We start from the raw sequence: 18,285 nt of genomic DNA on the forward strand, positions 1-18,285 counted from the left end.
GGGTCTTCCCTGCTGCCTCTTTTGTAGATTGGAACTATGTTAGCCTGTTTCCACACGTCTGTGTGTGTGTGTGTGTGTGTGTGTAATTACCTAAGTGTAGTTACAGGATGAGAGCTACGCTCGTGGTGTCCCGTCTTCCCAGCACTCTTTGTCATATAACGCTTTGAAACTACTGACGGTCTTGGCCTCCACCACCTTCTCACTTAACCCTTAAACTGCGCATGGCGTATATATACGCCCTGCGTAACATGTCCCATGGTGCGCATGGCGTATATATACACCATAGGGTGCCAGGCCTGATTCAAATGGCCCACGGCTACACGGGGTTCACAGTAGCTTCCTCAGGGCTCTTGTAAACAGATGCCATTTTAAAAAAAAATCGTGGGCAATATTCTCAGGTGTGAGAGGCACAGTACTGTTGGAGCAACCAAGGCCGGCGCACGCAGCATGAGCGAACAGCATTGATGTTCAGCTTGTGACCACAGCATCGCCGAAAAATGTCAAAATAAATATATAATTGTTATTATTTAGCAATGACAATATTACAGATGACCAATGACTGTGATATAAATAACCAGGGTTGTGATAATAGCAGGATTGTTGTAATAATTAGCGCTGTGGGAGGAGTGATGCTGAGAGATGGAGGGAGACAGCATCGTTTACTGTCTGTGTGGCTAGCTGTTATTGTTTGCATTCACCATACCAGGTCAGTGGTTCTCTATGGTGAACACAAATGTAGATACTTATATATAATGTGTGTATTAGTGTAATAACAGCAAAAGGATTATGCTGGGAGGAGCCATATGGATGACGGAGGTGACGTCGTCTGCACGATTTGTCTAGCTGTTTAGAGGGTGGCCACTATGCTCTTTGGGCGCACTACAAGCTTAGGTGTACAGTTACGGTGCATAAAACATGTAGATATTTATATATAATATGTGTATATAGTGCAATAACACTGCAAAAGGTATTGTTGGGGGAGAAAGTTTAGTGCGTGTGACCTTGAAAGAGTGAGGGAGCCGCCAGCCGCCATCTGTGTATAGCGACGACTCTTAGTGCCTGAACTAACTATATCAGCTTAGCTGTACAGTTGTGGTGAACAAAATATATACATACTTATATATAACGTCTGTATATAGTGTAATAACACCACAAATGGTATTGTTGGGGGAGAAAGTTTAGTGCGTGTGTTGAGGGAGTGGCAGCGAGTGGCTGGCTGGTGTGTGGCGGTAACTCCTCGTTGCTTTTCGACTATCAATACCAACTTAGTGGTTCGTTATGGTGACCTAAACATGCCAATACTTATATATAACCTGTGTATAGAGTGTAATAGCAGCAAAACTATTTGTTTATTGTTTTATAAACATAATAATTGAATCACTAATATGCACATCACACTTTTGAGTATAGCGATTATTAACCACTTTTATTATATAAATATATTACAATACACACTATTGAATAATATTACTGCAAAAAAACTAAGAAAAAATCAATCGGAGACATTGAAACAATTAGGTAATAATATCTTTGTGGCAACTCCCATCTGTCAACGCGGGTGACGCTGACCGGGTCTGACAACCGCTCTGTCAACGCCCACTTTTTGCCAGACTTCCTCGGTCAATTCCGCCCAAAATATGTCACCTACGATTTTTTTTTTTTTTTTTCCGTGCTCAGGGGACACAAATTAACATGTTTAGAAGACGAAAAAAAATTTTGGAATTTTTTTTTTTCTTGCGCACAGGGGTGTAAATGTCCAAAGGACCCCTGAGCAGTGTAAGGGTTAACTTGTTCCAACCGTCTACCACTCTATTTGCCAAGGTGAATTTTCTTATATTTCTTCGGCATCTGTGTTTAGCTAGTTTAAATCTATGACCTCTTGTTCTTGAAGTGCCAGGTCTCAGGAAATCTTCCCTGTCGATTTTATCAATTCCTGTTACTATTTTGTATGTAGTGAGCATATCACCTCTTTTTCTTCTGTCTTCTAGTTTTGGCACGTTTAATGCTTCCAACCTCTCCTCGTAGCTCTTGCCCTTCAGTTCTGGGAGCCACTTCGTAGCATGTCTTTGCACCTTTTCCAGTTTGTTGATGTGCTTCTTCAGATATGGGCACCACACAACAGCTGCATATTCTAGCTTTGGCCTAACAAAAGTCATTAACAATTTCTTTAGTATATCGCCATCCATGTATTTAAATGCAATTCTGAAGTTGGAAAGCATCGCATAGGCTCCTTGCACAATATTCTTTATGTGGTCCTCAGGTGATAGTTTTCTATCTAGAACCACCCCTAGATCTCTTTCTTTATCAGAATTCTTTAAAGATTTCTCACATAATATATAGGTTGTATGGGGTCTATGTTCTCCTATTCCACATTCCATAACATGACATTTATTAACATTAAATTCCATTTGCCAGGTGGTGCTCCATATACTTATTTTGTCCAGGTCTTCTTGAAGGGCATGACAATCATCTAAATTTCTTATCCTTCCTATTATCTTAGCATCATCAGCAAACATGTTCATATAATTCTGTATACCAACTGGTAGATCATTTATGTACACAATAAACATCACTGGTGCAAGAACTGAACCCTGTGGTACTCCACTTGTGACATTTCTCCATTCCGATACATTGCCTCTGATTACTGCCCTCATTTTTCTATCAGTCAGAAAATTTTTCATCCATGATAGAAGCTTACCTGTCACCCCTCCAATATTTTCCAGTTTCCAGAACAACCTCTTATGTGGAACTCTGTCGAAAGCCTTTTTTAGGTCCAGATAGATGCAGTCAACCCAACCATCTCTTTCCTGTAATATCTCTGTGGCTCGATCATAGAAACTGAGTAAATTCGATACACAGGATCTTCCAGATCGAAAACCATACTGTCTGTCTGATATTATATCATTTCTCTCCAGGTGTTCTACCCATTTAGTTTTGATTAGCTTTTCCAATACTTTCACTATTACACTTGTCAATGATACAGGTCTATAATTGAGGGGGTCTTCCCTGCTGCCACTTTTGTAGATTGGAACTATGTTAGCCTGTTTCCACACGTCTGCTACGATTCCTGTACACAGGGATGCCTGAAAAATCAGGTGAAGTGGAATGCTGAGCTCAGATGCACATTCTCTCAGAACCCATGGTGAAACGCCATCTGGGCCAGCTGCTTTGTTCTTCCCGAGCTCCTTTAGCATATTTTCCACTTCATCTCTAGACACCTCTATCCGCTCTATGTTGTTCTCTGGAATTCTTATTGTGTCTGGTTCTCTGAAGATTTCATTTTGTACAAACACACTTTGGAACTTTTCATTTAATGTTTCACACATTTCCTTTTCATTTTCCGTGAATCTGTTTCCCATTTTTAACCTCTGGATATTATCCTTTACCCGCAATTTGTTGTTTATGAATTTGTAGAATAGGCCCGGTTCTGTTTTACATTTATCTGCTATCCCTTTTTCAAAATTTCTTTCTGCCTCTCTCCTTACTGCTGTATAGTTGTTTCTCGCGCGCGTGTGTGTGTGTGTGTGTAATTACCTAAGTGTAGTTACAGGATGAGAGCTACGCTCGTGGTGTCCCGTCTTCCCAGCACTCTTTGTCATATAATGCTTTGAAACTACTGACGGTCTTGGCCTCCACCACCTTCTCACTTAACTTGTTCCAACCGTCTACCACTCTATTTGCGAAGGAGAATTTTCTTATATTTCTTCGGCATCTGTGTTTAGCTAGTTTAAATCTATGACCTCTTGTTCTTGAAGTGCCAGGTCTCAGGAAATCTTCCCTGTCGATTTTATCAATTCCTGTTACTATTTTGCATGTAGTGATCATATCACCTCTTTTTCTTCTGTCTTCTAGTTTTGGCATGTTTAATGCTTCTAAACTCTCCTCGTAGCTCTTACCCTTCAGTTCTGGGAGCCACTTAGTAGCATGTCTTTGCACCTTTTCCAGTTTGTTGATGTGCTTCTTAAGATATGGGCACCACACAACCGCTGCATATTCTAGCTTTGGCCTAACAAAAGTCATGAACAATTTCTTTAGTATATCGCCATCCATGTATTTAAAAGCAATACTGAAGTTAGAAAGTGTGGCATAGGCTCCTCGCACAATATTCTTTATGTGGTCCTCAGGTGATAGTTTTCTATCTAGAACCACCCCTAGAACTTTCTTTATCAGAATTCTTTAAAGATTTCTCACATAATATATAGGTTGTGTGGGGTCTATGTTCTCCTATTCCACATTCCATAACATGACATTTATTAACATTAAATTCCATTTGCCAAGTGGTGTCCATATACTTATTTTGTCCAGGTCTTCTTGAAGGGCATGACAGTCATCTAAGTTTCTTATCTTCCCTATTATCTTAGCATCATCAGCAAACATGTTCATGTAATTCTGTATACCAACTGGTAGATTATGTATGTAGACAATAAACATCACTGGTGCAATCGTTGGCAACTCTCGCCATTTAAGTGAGCAGTCCGACAGGACGAATGCCAAGCCCCCATGAAGAAAAAGCAATCTGCCAGCCAGGAAGACTCCGGCACCATGTAACGCACCCAATAAGGAAAAGAAGAGCCAAACTCAAAAAGAAGGCTTTAATATCAAGGCGGAATCCGGGTCTCGCACGAGGAAAGCAACACAGAGGGCCTCCTACACCATCCTCGGTGGGATGTGGGAAGCCAAAAACTTCCAGGAGGGGGGAACCGAAGACCCCAAGGGAACTCGGAACTGAACCCAGGGAGGAGTTGAACTCATAACAAAATCGTACAGGGAGGGGTATAGGAAAACCCCTCCCCCTGTAACAACAAGCCCACACCAAGGGTACCAAACACCCAAGCAGGGACCAGTGGGGCTCAGGCCCCCACAAGTCAACTCCACCCCAGCCCCAGAATCCTCCACGTAAGGACCCGGGGCCGAACCGTCCTTCAAATCTAAGGCCTGGTCGACGACCGGGCCGCGGAGTAGCTGAGCCCGGGAATCACCTCAAGGTAACCTCAAGGTAAACCCTCTGCCTTTGGAGAAAAAGCAGAATCCATAGGAAAAGCAGGGATATAGGGGGCCCGCTGGCGTGGCAATCCCCGAAGCCCCCCCCCCCCCCCTCCCCGAGTCTCACTACCAGAATAATTCAGCGGGGCAGCTCCGGGGCATCCAGAAATGCAACCAACTTCGCACGTTGCTGCAACTTAAACCTTACATGCAACGCTAAAGCTGCCTGCATCCAAATATCAGTCTCAGTGGACTGGGTGAATGGAGTACAAGCAAAGAACACCACTCGCAGGACTCCGGGGTCATAGGTGTCACTGACCCCAACAAGCAGCAATGCGGAGGCAGAAGGTGAGTGTCACCCCAAAACAGGGGAACAGAGCAACCTTAAAACTCGCACAAGTCGAGGTGGGACTCGGAGGTCTCCTACATTTGACCACCGAGCCCCAATGGGGGTTTCCAGGGCCCTTAGGTTGACTGCTAAGGGAAGCCCAGGCGAGGTATTGCTAACCGTTATCCTAGAGCTACCAAGCAAACAATCTAAAAGCTGAACCCCTGCGACGTGTGCAAGCACAGGGACCTAGTGGAGGGCCAACAAAACCTTCCAGTGGTCCTACCACCACACCTGGCAGACCCCCACCAGGCAAAACAAAAGAAAAACAAAAGAAAAACCCTGCAAAAGCACAACGTCTCCAGAAGAACAGATCCGGTCGCTATGCGTATATCAGACAGCTGCACAGTACCTCGCGCCCCAGGCAGCGACAAAACTACCTCCTAACCCAAGGGCAAACAGGAGTAAGAACCACCCCAGCTGGACCACCCCCAAGGGCGGTCAATCACCGAGCAGCGACAGAACCACACGGAGGTAGCTGCTCCTGAATGGCTCATGGAAGATAACCCTGAAGCCACAAAGGCAGTACTTACAGGGCACCTAGGGAAGATAGCCCTAGGTGCATGCTGCTCCAGTACTCTTGTGTTAAGTCTGGCTCACACACCACCAATACAGTGCAACAACATCTCACTGCAGCACTGCGCAAAGAGTGGAGCCAGAGCGATTGACCGTTCACCATCACAACAGACTTTGAACTGGAGAAAGTTGCCGGCGTGGAGGTCTGGGACCCCCCGTCCCCCACCCGGGGAGGAGCGGGTTGCACAGACGGATGCGCGGCGGTTGTGGTGACGTCATGTTTGTTTCCCAGTCTTTGATTAGGGAGTTCTGTTTGCTTTTTTCGGCTTTTGATTTGCAATTTTTTGACCAGCAGTAGTTTGTTTTGAAATTCCTACTTTTCTGGATGTCTGACCTGGTAGATGGCAGACAAAGACTGCCTCCAATTACATGGGGGTGTCATTTAGGTCAATGCTCCTTGTGCCTTTTTTGAGGGGGGCCAGGTTCTGGCTCTGGTCCCCGGTAGGCTTGGAACGCCTTCGATTGACTGTTGCCACTGTCTAATATATACACATCGGCCTGGTATAGCTCTGGGGAGCCGAAGGGGCTCTCCACAGAAAGACTAAGATATCACTTGCACATAGTGTATTACAAAATATTTGTAGTATTATGTATGAAATGTATTTTTAAGTTAATATTTTTAGGAGTGTGGAACAGATGAATTCAATTTACATTATTTCTTATGGGAAAATTCTTTTCAGTTTACGAACCATCTCTGGGAACGGATTTAATTTGAAAACACATTGTACTTCAAAAACCATTGTAAAGTTAAAGTACTGTAAACTTTAAAGTACAAGCCATTGTGCTTTAAATGTAAAGAGTTTGTATGTCATTGCTCCCTACACCTCTCTGAGAGGACCAGGTTCTGGCACTAGTCCCCGGAAGGCAATAAGAACCTTGTGACTGATGACCCCAAATAGGATAGCACTATATCAGTGGGATAACTTCAGGGAGCCGACAGGGCTCCCCACAGAAAAATCACAAAAACTCTATTTATGTATTTATCATTTTGAACATGGCACATGATAGAACAATCATTGGTCAACAATTCATATAAAAATCATAACTATGTGAATATTATTGGTGGCCGCAAAGATGACATAATGGCCAGGATTTGCATAAACCAACTAAACAATTTGCATATCAGTCTCTATATAAATATTCACAAAACATCCATTTATTATGAATTCTTCATTTTGACTACGGCATTTGATAGAGTAATAATTTACAAACAATTTGATATACAAATGCTACATATATGAGCATTACTGAATCCAAGCATTACACATATGAGCAATAATGAACCCAAGTGAAATCATTAAATTTTCTCAACAAACTGACGAGAACTTTGGAATGGAGAAAGGTGTAGGGTAGCTCACTGTCATTTGGCCAGGACTGGAGAAAGATGGAGGATAGCTTACCTGAATAAAGCCAGGACTGGAGAAAAGTAGAGGTTAGCTCACCTGTACAAGGCCTGGACTGGAGAAAGGTGGAGGGTAGCTCAGTGTGTACATGGCAGCATTTTGTGAAGAGGAAGAGCTTCCCATCTGATAATATATGGGAGGGAAGGAGTATGTATAACTGAAGTGACCAATCAAACAAGAAAAAAAATTAAATTTCAATGATGGTAATGAAACAACTCTTTCTGGTTGATCCTTGTTGACTCTCAATTGTTAGCAATTTGGACAATTCCACCCAATTCAAATCACACCAAGCCCTTGCAAGACATTGTATGCCAACTGGGGACCAGAGGCCAAACCTTGGCCCCCTCAACAGAGGTGTAAATGTGAAGATATCAGATCACTCAGATCAAGAAAGACCACCAGATAGATAGAATAAAACAAGAGAGACAACAGCAAGGTAAACCAAACAGAAAATGAAACTTAAAAAAACCAGCGTTGAATGTAATGGAACGCTATTTTCTGGGCAAGACCAGGAGGCTCTCCGGAGCTTACTAGGCTGATATGTTAATATTAGACTTTGGCATCAGTCATGTGTATTGAGTTCTATGGGCCTATCGGGGACCACGAACCAGAACCTGGTCCCCTCAGAGAGGCATGGGGAGCAATAGCCTATAGAAACCCCCTTGTGGTTGGAAGCATTCTATGTCTGCCATCGACTGGGTCAGGCACCCAGAAAGGTAAGCATACCAAAACAAACCCCTATTCTGCTGAAAATATTGCTACCAAAAAGCCGAACAAGTGGATAGAACTTCCCTAAAAGAAACGAATAAACGAGCATGACATCACATGTCGCCGCGCCGCTGTCTGCGCAGCTCCCCCTTCCCCAGTAGAGGGAAGGGGAAGCCCCAGACCCCCCCACGCTGGCTATCCACCCGTCAGTTCTGAGGCTGGATGTCAAAACACACGAAAAACCACCGACCTGAGGGAGGGAGGGAGGGGTGCCGGGGAGCCTCCAGGTGTCACCCAGAAAATGGCATTTCATTACATTCAACGCTGGTTTTCATAAGACCACCAAACCCACAGGAAGATTTCCAGGGCCTGAAGGGGAAACCCAAGCAGGACACCGAGGTGCTGGGATCACTACACCGGACCTAGGAGTAAGTCGACATAGCCTGTGTGACGTGGCTGTCAAGGCACGCTAAGAGAAGTGTGTGAATCATCAGTGAGCCCCACCAGCCAAAGTTGCTTCCATCCCGAATTAAGACTGGAACTTCCCAAGACACCTGGTAACGAGGGCCACCAGAAGCAAGGAAGATCTTTAAGGAAGTGAGTCCAAAAGACTCCAGGGGAAGATAACCATGGCAATAAAAGGACAGCACTAGAGAGCATACAGGAAAGGTAACCCTGTGCACTTGCAACTCCATGCATACTCAAAAGTTTGGCTTATGCTACACCATTAGGAAACAGGATTGGTTCAATAGAAATTGCGAGAGGGCTAGAGACCGAAAGACACAAAAATGGAATCAATACAGGAAGAGGCCGAACCCCCAAACATACCAGCGATACAAAGATGCGAGAAACAACTACACGGCAGTGAGGAGAGAGGCAGAAAGAAATTTTGAAAAAGGGATTGCGGACAAATGTAAAACAGAACCAGGTCTATTCTATAAATTCATAAACAACAAATTGCAGGTAAAGGATAATATTCAGAGGTTGAAAATGGGAAATAGATTCACGGAAGATGAAAAGGAAATGTGTGAAACACTAAACGAAAAGTTCCAAAGTGTGTTTGTACAAAATGAAATCTTTAGGGAACCAGATACAATAAGAATTCCAGAGAACAACATAGAGCACATAGAGGTGTCTAGAGACGAAGTGGAAAAAATGCTCAAGGAGCTCGGTAAGAACAAAGCAGCTGGCCCAGATGGCGTTTCACCATGGGTTCTGAGAGAATGTGCATCTGAGCTCAGCATTCCACTTCACCTGATCTTTCAGGCATCCCTGTGTACAGGAATCGTAGCGGACGGGTGGAAACAGGCTAACATAGTTCCAATCTACAAAAGTGGCAGCAGGGAAGACCCCCTCAATTATAGACCTGTATCATTGACAAGTGTAATAGTGAAAGTATTGGAAAAACTAATCAAAACTAAATGGGTAGAACACCTAGAGAGAAATGATATAATATCAGACAGACAGTATGGTTTTCGATCTGGAAGATCCTGTGTATCGAATTTACTCAGTTTCTATGATTGAGCCACAGAGATATTACAGGAAAGAGATGGTTGGGTTGACTGCATCTATCTGGACCTAAAAAAGGCTTTCGACAGAGTTCCACATAAGAGGTTGTTCTGGAAACTGGAAAATATTGGAGGGGTGACAGGTAAGCTTCTATCATGGATGAAAAATTTTCTGACTGATAGAAAAATGAGGGCAGTAATCAGAGGCAATGTATCGGAATGGAGAAATGTCACAAGTGGAGTACCACAGGGTTCAGTTCTTGCACCAGTGATGTTTATTGTGTACATAAATGATCTACCAGTTGGTATACAGAATTATATGAACATGTTTGCTGATGATGCTAAGATAATAGGAAGGATAAGAAATTTAGATGACTGTCATGCCCTTCAAGAAGACCTGGACAAAATAAGTATATGGAGCACCACTTGGCAAATGGAATTTAATGTTAATAAATGTCATGTTATGGAATGTGGAATAGGAGAACATAGACCCCACACAACCTATATATTATGTGAGAAATCTTTAAAGAATTCTGATAAAGAAAGAGATCTAGGAGTGGTTCTAGATAGAAAACTATCACCTGAGGACCACATAAAGAATATTGTGCAAGGAACTATGCTTTCTAACTTCAGAATTGCATTTAAATACATGGATGGCGATATACTAAAGAAATTGTTCATGACTTTTGTTAGGCCAAAGCTAGAATATGCAGCTGTTGTGTGGTGCCCATATCTTAAGAAGCACATCAACAAACTGGAAAAGGTGCAAAGACATGCTACTAAGTGGCTCCCAGAACTGAAGGGCAAGAGCTACGAGGAGAGGTTAGAAGCATTAAATATGCCAAAACTAGAAGACAGAAGAAAAAGAGGTGATATGATCACTACATACAAAATAGTAACAGGAATTGATAAAATCGACAGGGAAGACTTCCTGAGACCTGGAATTTCAAGAACAAGAGGTCATAGATTTAAACTAGCTAAACACAGATGCCGAAGAAATATAAGAAAATTCACCTTCGCAAATAGAGTGGTAGACGGTTGGAACAAGTTAAGTGAGAAGGTGGTGGAGGCCAAGACCGTCAGTAGTTTCAAAGCGTTATATGACAAAGAGTGCTGGGAAGACGGGACACCACGAGCGTAGCTCTCATCCTGTAACTACACTTAGGTAATTACACTTAGGTAATTACCTGTGTACAGGAAATGCCACTAAGTGAAACACCACCACTTTGCTGAAAAAGTAGACCACCAGAGCCAGCACAGAAGAGAGGTGGCATGAGGGCTGAAACACTGGCCAGAAGTGAGCTACCTCCCACTCCCCCTAAACGAGTGGAGGTGGTGGGGCGAACGAGCTCGCACTAGTTCTGAGAATTCGATCATTTGTTTACATAGTTGTGGGAATTCTTTAGGTGGGTTTCATGGCTTCAGTCTCTTTTGAAGTCAGCAGTGGTCTGTTTTAACTTGCTGACTTTCTGGTTGCCTTCCCTGGTGAGGTGCCAAAAATAAATGTCACCTCTCCTTGCATCTCTTTTAGTGGGCCAGGTTCTGGCTCTGGTCCCTGATAAGCCTACAGAACTCCACGGCTGATGTAACCTAGTAGACGGTACCATATTAGTATATAATATCTTAAGGAAGCCACAAGCCCCCCCCCTAGAAAAGTTTCATTGAAACAAACAATAATTTTTTTTTCATTTACACTCTGGCCCCATATGTATTATACCTGTGGTGCTGTAATGCTTGCAGTTGGAGATATATAAGTGATATTTAAATCTGGCTGAAACACAGTTGCTTGAGCTAACTCATCATTATTTGCCTGCACAGAAGATGGAAGGCAAGGTGCTACTTGATGGTTTTTATCCATTTCTGATGAAGGATTCTGACTTGTTTCAACTGATTGTCTTGGATTATGTCCTCTGTTTAAACCAACACTATCAGTGACCATCTCATCTATCTGTAAAGTTAAACAGGAGTATTTCTTCATGAATGAGGTTATCAATAAGAGCAAAAACAATTTCCTTGTCTATAGTAAGATAATAAAATCAAAGTAATTTCCTAACAATATGGACAGTATAAATCTCCCATCCTCTTTAGATTCATGCTACTCATTTAAACTACCTCCTTTACTTTTCAATCCAATAATTTTCCATAAATGTTGCATCCCGTTTTCATGTAAAACCTCCCAAGGGTACCCTCATTTTCCTGTGCAAATATAATTAAGCAAGTACACCCAGGACACCCTCCCATCCTGCCACCATTGCATCCCTCTGCTTCTGACCCCCCAAATCATAACCCCTCACCACACCACCATCCCTTACATTTACCTTCCTCTCCTCCAAAACGTTCTTTGTCCCTCCTCCCACTGTTGCCCCCTCATCCAAGATGCATACTCCCTGCTATCCTCACACCCCATTACTGTTGCCACTCTCACCCCACCCTCTCTTCCCAACACACAACCTTCACATCATCATTAGTACCCTTCCTCTATAATAATCTCCCTCTTTCTCCTAGTACTGTCCCACTTTCCTGATGATCATTCTCCCTTTTATCACTGCCATCCTCTAACAGCGAAAGCTTTCCACACAAGAAAGCTTTCTCTCAAGAGAGAGATAACCATCCTCATTTAGGATCTCTTTATAATGACCAAACAACACATCAGAAAGTGAACAAATGACAATGTTTTGGTTCGTTCTGGACCATTATCAAGTCTTGTAACAGAAGAGAGGAAGGTACACGCAAATATATATGGTAAGAGAGCGAGAAGAGAGGTGAGGAGCAGGTATGAGAAAGGTAAGAATAAGAATAGGATGAGTGTAATAATAAGGTAAGAATAGGATGAGTTTAATAATAAGGTAAAAATTGGATGAATGTAATAATAAAAGGTAAGGATAAGAGGAAAGCTAAGAATAAGAAAATGGGTAGGAATAAGATACAAGGGCAAAGTTTAAGTCACATCATGTTTGTTAATGTGATTTGTGCCGCAATCTACTGCACAGTACCGTGAGACTGATGAAGGCAAGAGGACCACAGCCCCTAACCAGTCTCGTGTATGCTGGTCACAAAGCCCCAACCGAGGTCAGAGGCAGCCATGAAAATGTCAAGTGAGGGTGGAAGAAGGAACCAAAGAACTGAATCCAACAAAAAACTGAAGAGGAAGCTGTTTCATTAATGTCCTTGCCTCCACTGGGTCACATATCCATAGACAGTACCCAAAGCACTATGACATCCACATCTCTGAGTTTGTGTCGATCACCATTATCTGTACCACCCATGTAAACATCAACTCCAATCGGAAAGGATTTTACTCATTTTGTGTCCAAAACACAGTATGACTTTAAGGAGACACAAACTTTTTTAAAGAAGCCAAAATTGTCGAATGATAATGATAGCGAAAGTTCTGGCAAGCTTCACAATGGAAAATTTTTAGTCGTAGAAGTCTATTGGCACTTGCGAAAGAATAGCAAAGTGTTCAGAAGTATCCCAAATGGGCCTAAAGAGAGTACATTTTATGTGATTGAAAATTCACATCATCTTAGTAAGGGCGACAAAACACAGTCGAACTTTCCAGACGATTGTGGAGTGTGAAACAGTGCCAGAGGTACTACAGAGCACCACTTGGTTTCCGAACCCCTTGGGGACGAGACCTGTCGGTTAACATGTAAATTCGTATACGAGAAATGGAGGAAAAAAAATTGAAAAAATTATGAAAAAACTCTAGAGGAAACAATCGACAGGTTCATAGCGTAAATGCGACCGTATTTTGTTTGTACTCACCAATAATTGAAGTCCTGATCCACTTATGTTGATGATCGATGTTGATGAAGCATAGTTATTTACAAAGAAAAGGCGAGTGGTGGATGTTGATGGTGTTGGGTTGACTTGGTCAACATGTGATGAGTCAGGTGCAGGTGATGCAATGCGAGCTGTCTTGGATGCCATTACAAAAGACTCTTTAATTGACATTTGTTTCATTCCCTTGGGTCTTGTTTTTAAAAACTTCATATACAAATTGTACAGAGTCATCATGTCCTTAGTTTCAAACTCGCTGTAACTCGTGTCCATAAATGCCAGAATGTCTTAAAAATTTTGCTGAACGTTTTCCATATTACATTTTTCCTTTAACGTTTCTTCATCCTCTTCCTCTTCCTCTCCATCTTCTTCATTGCACACTTCTGACTTTTTTGCTGTACATACTAATTCTATAATTTCATCATCAGTCATGTTTCAATTGTTTGTGGCTTCTTCGTCAAAATCTATCCATCTATGTCATCTTCTATTGTTTCAGTCACCAGTTTTTCTCTCAGCTCAGGGGACTTGATCTCCTTGACATAGGCTAGGAGTTCCTCTCTTAATTTTTTCCTCTCGCTAACTTTCTTCACTGCAAATCCTTCAAAATCTGCATCGTCATTTTCTTCGGAAAACAGGCTTGACGTGGGCCAAAGTTTTTTCCAACCATTTCTTAGTGTTGTCTGCTTTACTCCGTCCCATACACTAGCAATAGTCCAGATAGCTGACTTTATTGTGAAGATTGTATAAAAGTCCTTAATTGTTCCAAGCTGATTATTAAGACGTCTGGCAAACATCCTCTTGTAGTGGTGTTTAAAGTTCTTAATTATTCCTTGATCCATGGGTTGGATCACTGAAGTTGTATTGGGTGGCAAGAACGTTCCAATAATATTGCCATTTACTAGCTCATCACCTCGTGGATGCATTGAAATGTTATCTAGCAGCAGCACAACTTTGCTGTTTTATGGGAGACCAACACTTTTCAGGTGCTCCTTCACCTCGGGTACAAAGTTCTTATTAAACCACTCGACAAATATTACTCGAGACATCCACGCACTTGGCTGGTCCTTATAAATCACAGGGAGGCACCTGGCTGACTTTAAAGCCCTGGGGTTTTTACTAACTCCAATCACAAGTAATTTTAATTTATGCGTGCCAGTTGCATTTGCACAGCACAACAAAAAAATTCTCTGTTTGTTCTGTTTATAACCACCTGAAGGATCGTCCTCACCACTATGAGCCATCGTTTCTGTGGGAAGCATACGCCAGTACAAACCTGTCTCATCAGCATTATAAATTTGCTCTGGAGATAAATTTTGTTCCTGTATAATCTCTGCAAATTTACTTACATATTCATCAGCACCAACAATATCAGCAGATTGTCTTTCACAATGCACTTCAATGAACATAATGCCATGATGGGTTTTAAAACTTCTGAGCCATCCATCACTGTATACACACTTTTGAGTAATTTTCATTGCTTGGTGAAATTCATACGCCTTTTCTACAAGCAGCCAGCCTGCCACTGGCTTCTTCGTCACCTCACGTCTCTGTTTGTACCACTCCCACACTGCGTTATCAACACTCTCTACCTTTGCTTTACTTACTATCTTTCTATTTCGTATTGCTTTATCACTTTCACTTCTAGAGAAATAGTAAAAAATGATAGGTTTAGCCTTAAGAAGATCAAATACAGTACTTTAACTAATGCCATATTCAGTGCACACGACACTTCTCAGGACACCGCTCTCCACCTTTTTAATTTTCTTTCAACTTTCTTCTCAAATGTCATCACTGACCTCTTTCTTTTACGTAACCCGCTTGTAGATGCTTTCACTGACACAACCCCTACAACCCCTGGCTGGCTACAACCCCTGTTTACAGGAGTTGTAGCTGATGTGTGGAAAAAGGCTAACATAGTTCCAATCTACAAAAGTGGAAGCAGGGAAGACCCCCTTAATTATAGACCGGTATCATTGACAAGTGTAATAGTCAAAATATTGGAAAAAATAATTAAAACTAAATGGGTAGAACACCTGGAGAGAAATGATATAATATCAGACAGTATGGTTTTTGATCTGGAAGATCCTGTGTATTGAATTTACTCAGTTTCTATGATCGAGCAACAGAGATATTACAGGAAAGAGATGGTTGGGTTGACTGCATCTATCTGGACCTAAAAAAAGGCTTTTGACAGAGTTCCACATAAGAGGTTGTTCTGGAAACTGGAAAATATTGGAGGGGTGACAGGTAAGCTTCTAACATGGATGAAAAATTTTCTGACATAGAAAAATGAGGGCAGTGATCAGAGGCAATGTATCGAACTGGAGAGATGTCACCAGTGGAGTACCACAGAGTTCAGTTCTTGCACCAGTGATGTTTATTGTCTACATAAATGATCTACCAGTTGGTATACAGAATTATATAAACATGTTTGCTGACGATGCTAAAATAATAGGAAGGATAAGAAACGTAGATGATTGTCATGCCCTTCAAGATGACCTGGACAAAATAAGTATATGGAGCACCACTTGGCAAATGGAATTTAATGTTAATAAATGCCATGTTATGGAATGTGGAATTGGAGAACATCGACTCCACACAACCTATATATTATGAGAGAAATCTTTAAAGAATTCTGATAAAGAAAGAGATCTAGGGGTGGTTCTAGATAGAAAACTATCACCTGAGGACCACATAAAGAATATTGTGCGAGGAGCCTATGCCACTCTTTCTAACTTCAGAATTGCTTTTAAATACATGGATGGCGATATACTTAAGAAATTGTTCACGACTTTTGTTAGGCCAAAGCTAGAATATGCAGCGGTTGTGTCGTGCCCATATCTTAACCCTTTAACTACGCAGCCTATAAATATGACATCCCCCTAGTGCGCAGGAAATGAAACCTTGGGAAAAAATTATTTTTTCCTCGGAAAGTGCCAAAAACCCCTCCCTGTATATGGGTATAGCAACGCAAGTTCGAAATTGTACTTACTTTGGCTGCTATGGGGTCCGAAAGGTGGGCCGAGACGTCATAATTCCCCGTGCGCCATAGTAGTATGCACCCGCGGCTGGTGGGGCGCCCGGGGCGGGGCGCGCGAGTTGCCGCGAATATATTTTTGCACATTTTTTGCGCACAGTTCCAAAAACATTTTATTTGTTTTTACATGCTAATCCTATGGATAATGAACACGTACACTATATTATGGCAGTAAAACATCCGTACTGTCCGAAGACACTGTGTTACGTGCATGACACTTGTGTACACATATGTTGCACATATTTACCATGTATCATGCTAATTTATGTATATATACAATCTATTTACAGACTATGCACTGTCACACACTATATACATTCACCATCAACACATTCAGAACACCGCGAGTGTGAGCAGCCACACCCAGCCAGCCCTCCCTCACTCCAACATCTTACTCGCCAACATTGCTTCTCCCACCATACTGTTATTGTACTTATTACACAATTTACACATGTTATATATACCTATCTACATGTTTTATTTACCAGAACTATGCAAATAAGCCAGTATTGTGTCCAAACAGTACAGTGGCCACCATACACTGCATGACAAATCACACAGCAGACAGCAGACGATGCCACGATTACGACGTCACCTCCCTCACCAAAATAGCTCATCACAATATACTCCTGGTGCTGTTATTACACTATTCCACACACACTGTATATACCCATGTACATGTGTGTTCCCCATAGCGAACCACGAAGCTAGAATGGTGAGCAAAACAAGAGTTACTGCCACACAGTGAGGCTTCCTCAATTCTCTTCCTTCCTTCCTCCCTCACCAAAATTTCTCCTTCCTACGCACAACGCTCATTATAACCACAATCCTGGTCACTAATACCTGTAAATGAATAATTGACCACAAGTTTATTTTGAAAAGGAACCTAAAAAGTCGTTTGAAGATTCGTAAGATGGACGAAATAATGCTGTGGTGCTGTGGCTAACGCTGTGAACATCGTGAACAGCATTGAATCACTGATATTTGAACATTGTACCCAGTCATTATCACACTCGGGCTCTTCTATAATACTATCATGGCTAAATAAAACAGATTATATATATATTTTGACAATATTAGGCAATGCTGTGGTCACACGCTGAACAGCAGTGCTGTGCACTCATGCTGCGAGCGCCAGCCTTGGTTGCTCACTCACTACTGAGGCTCTGACACCCGGCAATGTGGACCATGATTTTTTTTTAAGATGGTGTCTGTTTACAAGACCCCTGAAGAAGCTGATGTGAACCCCATGTAGCCGCGGGAGTTTTGAATGGAACGTGAAAAATAAAAACATCCAGGGGCGCGTTGCGCACCCTAAGCCTGGGCCTGCAGGCGCGTTGCGCAGTTAAAGGGTTAAGAAGCACATCAACAAACTGGAAAAGGTGCAAAGACATGCTACTAAGTGGCTCCCAGAACTGAAGGGCAAGAGCTACGAGGAGAGGTTAGAGGCATTAAATATGCCAAAACTAAAAGACAGAAGAAAAAGAGGTGATATGATCACTACATACAAAATAGTAACAGGAATTGATAAAATTGATAGGGATGATTTCCTGAGACCTGGAACTTTAAGAACAAGAGGTCATAGATATAAACTAGCTAAACACAGATGCCGAAGAAATATAAGAAAATTCACTTTCGCAAACAGAGTGGTAGACGGTTGGAACAAGTTAGGTGAGAAGATGGTGGAGGCCAAGACCGTCAGTAGTTTCAAAGTGTTATATGACAAAGAGTGCTGGGAAGATGGGACACCACAAGCGTAGCTCTCATCCTGTAACTACACTTAGGTAATTACAATCCGTGCATTTGGAGCCGACATGGTGCACGGATGTTTCCTTGATTGTGCTGATATGTAAAACAAAGTCACGGAATGAACACTCCAGTCTCGTTACAAATTCAAAC

The 18,285-nt window shown here is 42.2% G+C and overlaps 1 protein-coding gene across 18 annotated transcripts in view; it reads right to left on the reverse strand.

The window, feature by feature from the left end:
* LOC123773435 (UDP-N-acetylglucosamine transferase subunit ALG13) overlaps positions 1 to 18,285 on the reverse strand; it is a 384,366-nt gene that overhangs the window by 109,014 nt on the left and 257,067 nt on the right. For 9 of the 18 annotated variants that reach the window (XM_045767364.2, XM_045767445.2, XM_069306686.1 and 6 more), the window contains 2 exons: positions 11,284 to 11,514; positions 7,390 to 7,473 (listed from right to left, as the gene is read on the reverse strand). The exons of 1 other annotated variant lie outside the window; for it this stretch is intronic. In XM_045767364.2, coding sequence (XP_045623320.1) covers positions 7,390 to 7,473; positions 11,284 to 11,514 — 315 coding nt within the window. The remainder of the gene's footprint in view (positions 1 to 7,389; positions 7,474 to 11,283; positions 11,515 to 18,285) is intronic. 8 more of the 18 variants (XM_045767919.2, XM_069307078.1, XM_069307040.1 and 5 more) reach the window with 2 other exon arrangements.

The sequence above is a fragment of the Procambarus clarkii genome, chromosome 1, assembly GCF_040958095.1.
Source record: "Procambarus clarkii isolate CNS0578487 chromosome 1, FALCON_Pclarkii_2.0, whole genome shotgun sequence".
In the NCBI taxonomy this organism is placed as follows: Eukaryota; Metazoa; Arthropoda; class Malacostraca; order Decapoda; family Cambaridae; genus Procambarus; species Procambarus clarkii.